At 41.2% G+C, this 6,909-nt stretch overlaps 1 protein-coding gene across 3 annotated transcripts; it reads left to right on the forward strand.

Moving 5' to 3' along the window:
• The first annotated feature begins 267 nt into the window (after positions 1 to 267).
• On the forward strand, positions 268 to 6,181 carry Oard1 (O-acyl-ADP-ribose deacylase 1). 3 transcript variants are annotated; one of them, XM_046450635.2, is made up of 6 exons: positions 268 to 409; positions 1,174 to 1,249; positions 1,594 to 1,738; positions 2,729 to 2,787; positions 3,829 to 3,941; positions 5,536 to 6,181. In XM_046450635.2, the coding sequence occupies exons 2-6, from the start codon at positions 1,211 to 1,213 to the stop codon at positions 5,636 to 5,638; spliced, it is 459 nt and encodes a 152-aa protein (XP_046306591.1). In that variant the 5' UTR covers positions 268 to 409; positions 1,174 to 1,210; the 3' UTR covers positions 5,639 to 6,181. The 3 variants fall into 3 exon arrangements, with proteins under 3 accessions (XP_046306591.1, XP_046306589.1, XP_046306590.1); XM_046450633.2 differs by lacking the exon at positions 268 to 409 and adding an exon at positions 427 to 595; XM_046450634.2 differs by lacking the exon at positions 268 to 409 and adding an exon at positions 427 to 595 and having other exon boundaries at positions 1,177 to 1,249.
• The last annotated feature ends 728 nt before the right edge of the window (positions 6,182 to 6,909 follow it).

Below are 6,909 nucleotides of genomic sequence, written 5' to 3' on the forward strand. Positions count from 1 at the left end.
CAACCGCCTCCGCGCAGGCGCCTCTGAGACCACGCCCTCTAACCCCAGCCGGGCACGTCCCGCCCCTCTTCCGAGAAGCATCGCGCAGGCGCCTCCGAGACCACGCCCACTTCCTTGATTTGACTACTTCTCGAGTTAAAGAACTACGCAGGCGCCTTGGGGTCGCACCGAATCCTTCAACTCAACGCCTCCTTGAGCGTAGTACCACGCAGGCGCTAAATCGTCTCTTTGCCAGCTACCCATCCCTTTCTAAAAGGCCACTGGGACACACCCCTGGGTCTAATGCGCAAGCGTCGCTATCTCCAACTCGCGGTCGGGTTTCGTTACGCATGCCCGGGCGGCGGCGGGAGAACACGGCCTTACCGCCGGAAGTGCCGCGGCCATCACCATAGAGAGTTAGCTCGCCTAGGTAGCTAGAGGGGCTTGTTTCCGCCCCGCTACAGGGCGGGTGCGGCCATCTTGGGAGCGTGCAATCAAGGGTTGTGGCGGGATTGGCTCCGCTTCAGGGCTCGTCCTTTGCTCCCCACCTAACAGGGTCGGATTCCGAGCCCTTCCCCGCTGGGCGGGGGCGTCCTAACGGCCGACTCCTTTCCAGGTGATGAGTGACCCCTGTACTCACTCTCCCACGGGATGCCAGGACTGACCCCTCCTAGGGTGGGAGAGAGAATGGGAATCTTTAGACTCTTTCTTCCCCCAGTTCCTCAAGCTAGGGAGCGAATCTTCCACGTGAGGCCGCCTTTCCTCGCCCCTCCCTGCGGCTCAGCACGTCCCTGCCCCGAACACTAGTTGCGGCTTAACGGGACTGTGGCTGGGTCCCTCCGTTGCATTTATAAGCCAAATCCACTGGAGAAATGCTTTTGCGTCCTGCCGAGAAAAGGAGACAATCCTAAATCGTCCTGCTCGGGAGCGGGCTTGGAGAAGCGAGGAGGCGTGTCTGGGACCGCCTGGGCTTCCTCTCCTGGAAAGCGCGAAAAGAGAGCTAACGGGTCGCTGCAGCCTGCGAACCCAGGCGTCTTTCCTTTTCCTTGTCCCAGAACAGTGTTGTGCTGCTGAACGAAGTCATATTCAGCAATAAACATTGGGGAAAAAAACTAATAAGTGGGTGGTCAAGGCCGTTTGAATATAATATCTTTAGGCTGCTTAAGCATTTTTACTTGCTTTTCCCTCTCATAGCAGAAGAAACACTTAAATTCTGGAAATAGCGACTGTCATGGCCAGCAGTCTTAATGAAGATCCAGAAGGAAGCAGAGTGCGTAACAACTATTAGCTTATCGGTGAACTGAAATTCAGGATAATTGAGGTCAAAAGCATAAACACCTTTTAATTAAACCAATAATTGGATCGTCTGTTTTGTTTCTCTCTAGTTGATTTACTCAAGAAAGGCTAATACAGTCCTAGTCAGGGACCAGCCATCACTTTTCTTTTACACATGCCTTAATTTTTTGTGGTAAACTTGTTAAATTCTGTGGTTTTGGTTTTTGTTCATATTGCAGGAGGGGTGGGAAGAGGTAGTGGGGGACACAAACTAAAGGATATGAAAAAATAGTATTTTTCTGTATCTAATAAAGCATTCTTTCTCTTTGCACATTTTAGATTACATATGTGAAAGGAGACCTTTTTGCATGTCCCAAAACAGACTCTCTAGCCCACTGTATCAGTGAGGATTGTCGCATGGGTGCGGGGATAGCTGTCCTCTTCAAGAAGAAATTTGGAGGGGTGCAAGAACTGTTAAATCAACGTGAGTTTTGCAAACAATATACCTGTTTTTCCCTAGTTAAAAAGCATTTTCTCTTATACTTTATTAAGACATGCATGCAAACAGGATTTCTAATAATTGCTTTTAATTCTTCAGCTCAAGTTTTTCTTTACAAAAATGGCTTCTGGTTTGGACCCTTATCACATCAAATCAGAATTCTTGTAATAGTTTCTAATCTCTATCATAAAACTTCGATGATAATATTACTCCACTTTTCAGAAACCTTTAATAACTCAAAAGTACTGAGCAAAGTCCATGGGTGTTAGCTTGGTATTCAAGATCTTCTGTTTGCTAATATTCTACCTAATCTTCAAGAAGGAGTTCAGAAACCACCTCCTTCACAGACTCCTTCCATCGCTTTTTACTAATGACTTTAAATCAGAGGTATACATTAGAATCACATGTGGAGCTTCTGAAACAATTTCTCACACCAAATTCCAGGCTTACTGAGTGTCTACCAGTCATTCTGATTCCGACTTCAAACAAAAACAGTTTCTTACAGCTTTGTATTGTAGCTATTTATAAAGAGAACATCTTCTCTGAATTGAATACTTACTAACTTTTTGATTTGTTTCTTATAATGCTGAACACAGTTATAAAAGTCATTAGCCAAAAAATAAAAAAGTCATTAGCAAATGAACATTTTCAGTAATTTAAGAAATAGTACATTCTAAAACAATTATAAGGCAATAGACTTCAAAGTTTTTTATATGGTCAGGTAAGGATATATTTGAAATTATGGGCAAGACAAAAAAATGGGTTTTGAAGAAACATGATTATAAGTAAGCTATCAGTAACAGTATTTGGGAAGGCTAATAAAAGCAAACAGTTCATGGGAGACAGTGGTTTCTTCACAGTCAAATTATTTCTAGTTTTTAGATAAACTTAAGATTTATAAAGATTAAAACAATCTTAAGAGTGGAAATTGGTGTTTTGGCTTTCCTTTCTACTAAAGAACTGTTTTTTTCTTAGAAAAGAAATCTGGAGAAGTGGCTGTCCTCAAGAGAGATGGGCGATATATATATTATTTGGTAAGATGGGGCCAAATCTTAATACATTCTAAGGATTGGTGAACAGATGGGCTGCCTTGCATTTGTGTTGATTATGATGCTTCATTCTACACAACAAAGAATATCAGAATGCTTTTGATTTTGTGACAACTCAAATCCAATGGTGCTGGCTACTTGGAGCACTCAGTTAGAAAGGAGCATAAGGCTGCATCCCAGCTCCATGGTCAAGAGTACTGTGCTATGCCCCAAAGTCCTATGTTCTAAGACTAGCAAAAGTTTGTGATGCCTCCTATACTTTATTTCCTAGTCATAGTGATAGAAGCAACAATGTCTCAAAAAACAGAAACCCCAAAGGGTTTTTTTTCCTTATTTTTCTATATCAGATGCAGTGCCAAGTATTACCCAGCTCCTCTTTTGCCTGCTGGTAGAATAAGGAACTCTCCACTTGTCCAAATGCCTTTGCCCCCAGAGGGAACGTGGCTTCCTTAGTGATGATGGTGGGTGGCTTAGAGCCAACCCACCACATGCCTGATCCGGACAGCATCTGAATGAGCAAATATCCTAGTTGATGAATTCTGATCTTATAGCTGATGTGATTTTCAGTGTTTTTACTTTGGAAAACTACCATTTCCTCTCTATTCTTTGGTAGAGAAACATAAAAGCAAGCAAGTACAGTTACTATTTAAATAGAGACTTTTAATAGGGAATTTTCAGGTGGTATGGCTTCTTCCTTGTTACAGGTATGCAGCTTATCTTTTGGAAGTGGCACAAAGATTTTCATTTGCTTTGCTTAGAAACAATTGACAATAGACACAGTTTACCAATCTCTTGAGTTTCCTTGGGAAAAGAAAGATTTCAAAGGTGGAGTCTGAGTTTCTTAATCCAGTTTTAGTGAGTTTTTCTGGGGACCTCCTATAAAGTGTGGAAGGAGTAGTATGACATTTGCTATTCCTTTTCTAGATTAATTATTCTATAAAATGCATTTATTCTTTTATTAGGATGTAAAGGAATCAAATGGCTTTTTCATTTTGAGCTAATGAGAATGTGAATCTTTGTGTTCAGATTACAAAGAAAAGGGCTTCACACAAGCCAACTTATGAAAATTTACAGAAGAGCTTAGAGGCCATGAAGTCCCATTGTTTGAAGAATGGAGTCACGGATCTCTCCATGCCCAGGCAAGGAAATCCAGGGCCCTAAATGAAGATTTAATTGGTGGGGTTGACTGTTTTAGTCAAAGATGAACAACTTCAAAGTTTAACTGAAAATACAGATTTAAAGAGACAAATTTCCAAACTTTGTATGATCACCAGTGAGCCAGTTGTCTGATTTAGGCCAAGGGATAGCCATTTTCTAGCTTGAGTTGAATGAATCAGTATAAACCCACATCAAAACACACGCCTGCCTCAGCCTACTTATAGGGGAGAAACCATTTCCATTCAGTCACATTTATTGAATTCTTGGCATACTTTTCTTGAAGCCTGTTTGCCAAGTAAACTAAAGAATCAATTTCACAGCAAGAATTATTTCCAAACTCTGACCATGGCAATTGTGATTTCTTTCTTGGGCCACTTGTGGTCTCCCAAACCAATTAATCCTGTGTCAAGAAAATTGTAGATTATCGTTGCCTTTTACACTGCATGCTTATTTGTGGTCAGCATGAGTGGTAGCCAGAGGATTTGTCCCTGATGTAACTTCTTAGATATTGGGGACTTATGGGAAGGACAGTGGGTATTCAACATGTCCTTTATTTCCTTTTCAGGAAGTAGTCCTTACCTCTTTTTTCCCCACTACCGTAGTAGTTTTGCATCAGTGCTGACCATGCATGCAGGTTTATTGCAAGTCTTAAGTTACTTTGCATGTGCTACAGTGTCCCTTATCTTATACTGGTCTTTAATATACTCATGGCTTATGAATCTGTAACTATTTTTTATCATAATTCTTCAGGGACTTAATTATCACATGATGATGTGAAATTAGCAATTTTAACCCCGTCTTGTCCTGAGGGATGTTGAAGATCAATAAAGTAACATCTTGGATGAAAGGTGCTAGGTGATGTAAGTTTCTCACCAGGGTATTGCAAAGACCTTAGTCCTGGATTTCAAGCATTTCGGCATTTTCCAACATTCCATCTTGACCTCCTTTTTTTTGCAGAGGTCCTGTCCCTTGTCCCCTTTCTCCTTTTCATTTTCCTTAACATTACATTATTTTGAATGTATTTGGAAAATACTAGCTGGGTGTGGTGGCGCATGCCTATAATCTCAGCAACTCAGGAGGCCGAGGCAGGAGGATTGCAAGTTTGAGACTTGCAACTTAGTGAAACCCTGTCTCAAAATAAAAAATGAAAAGTGCTGGGGATGTGTTTCTGTGGTTAAGTGTCCCTAGGTGCAATCCCCAGTATTTGAAAAAAAAAAAAAAAATGCCAACCTTTTCATATCCATCCGTAGCCAGTTTTTATCAGTAGAGAGGTAATGGGATAGTGAATCTCCTGTATCATGGCAGAGTTACACATTTTTAATCTAGCATGAAATAATTGGGAAGTGGTATCTTAATGGGCAAAGAGAAGTGACAGCTATTGGATGTTTGAGCTGTGTAGGAATGGTCTCGGGTGACTTCACAGCAAGAATTATTTCCAAACTCTGACCATGGCTGCCTATAGGTGTAAGGCCAAATAACTGCTTTGGGGGGATATAGCCCAAAGGAAAAGGGAAAGAGCAGTCTCCTAGATGCCTTCATCACAGCCAATGGAAATGTTTTATCTTTGTTTTTTAGGATTGGATGTGGTCTTGATCGTCTGCAATGGGAAAATGTATCTGCAATGATTGAGGAGGTATTTGAGGCAACAGACATCAAAATTACTGTGTATACGCTCTGAGAGACAAACACTTTCTATGTGTTCATGTTCTCCTGTGTCATTCCTACTTGGCCATAGGACTGAGCAAACTGACCTTAAATTGGGCAGCAGAAAATTTTCACTTTATATTCTGTGTCATAGGCCAATCTTGGGTTGTTGTATTCCAGTATTTGGATTGGGACTCTGGAGGAGGGATAGCTTGGGATATGTTTCTCTGCTTTTTGCTGGAGGTCAGAAGTCTGCAGCCTGATACTGGGCCCAGAACCCAGAAAGTTGGGCCTGTGACCTCTGTTTGTTCCAGTATGCTACCTGATTTGTTGGCTGGCCACTAGGTGGCAACATTGATTGTTTCTTTGCCGTTTAAGAGAAATTTCGGGAAGATTGAACATTTAAATTACTTGTACATCTTTTGTCATTTGTGCACTTAACTTGGCATTATTCTTGGTGAAATTCATCCTAGGAGAGAATCATGTTTTGTTTGTTAATACAAAATTGAATTCTACATTGTTAACAAGGAATTTGTGACCAAAACGGAAAAATAAATCTCTTTTCCTTGGGGTTCAATGAGGTTCTGTGCTCATATCTGTTCTGGACTTGAGTAGCAGAGAATAAGCTGATAACTTAATTTCAGAGTTGGAGGGACCACTGGGAAGAGTATCAAGGTAAGAAACATGAGTGGACAAAAACTATGGATCAGTGCAGTTGGAAGGCAGGTTTTGAATCTCATGGTGAACTCATCCTCTGCATAGATTCTGTGATGGAATATATCCGAATTTAATCATGACACACAGGAAGCAGCATGTGTTGAGTGCCTGGTAGAGTGCTTCACACAGAATAGAGATGCAGTAACTCAGTGATCTAAACCAAGTCCTTATGAAATCTTCTGAAAATTATAAAGGCACTTTCTCACAAAGTTTTAATTTGTTGGCAAGGTGGGGTGACAAGTTTGTGTTTTAACTTCCCTAGAACATTCAAATGTGCAGCTAACTGGGATCCCAAGAATACCACTGTAAATATTCTTTTTTTTTTTTTTTTTCTGAAGTTCAGATGTCAAGTCTGAACTTTCATAATGGAAGAATAAAGTTCATGGATTTAAACAATGGCTTGGTATTGGAGCTATTGGGAAAGCTAGGAGGCATATTTTTTCCCCTTCTTAGCTGTGGTTCTCAGAGTTAAAACAGCCAGACATGTTACTGATTTTTCTCCCAAAGATGAATGCTGGGTTTGTCAGGACTTGCTGCTTTGCTAAGTGTCAAAGAACAACTGGAATTTAGAAGGGGCTTACTGAAACA

This window comes from Marmota monax, unplaced genomic scaffold (assembly GCF_021218885.2).
Source record: "Marmota monax isolate L192 unplaced genomic scaffold, Marmota_monax_Labrador192_F-V1.1 WCK01_AAM20220418_F8-fsc00127, whole genome shotgun sequence".
NCBI lineage: Eukaryota > Metazoa > Chordata > Mammalia > Rodentia > Sciuridae > Marmota > Marmota monax.

Bases quoted from the DNA above. Each gene is read 5' to 3' on its own strand.
- Oard1 (XM_046450635.2), top strand. From the start codon at position 1,211: ATGGCCAGCAGTCTTAATGAAGATCCAGAAGGAAGCAGA. The intron at 1,739-2,728 runs GTGAGTTTTGCA...TTTTTTTCTTAG, and splicing joins GCAAGAACTGTTAAATCAAC to AAAAGAAATCTGGAGAAGTG. The intron at 2,788-3,828 runs GTAAGATGGGGC...CTTTGTGTTCAG, and splicing joins GGCGATATATATATTATTTG to ATTACAAAGAAAAGGGCTTC.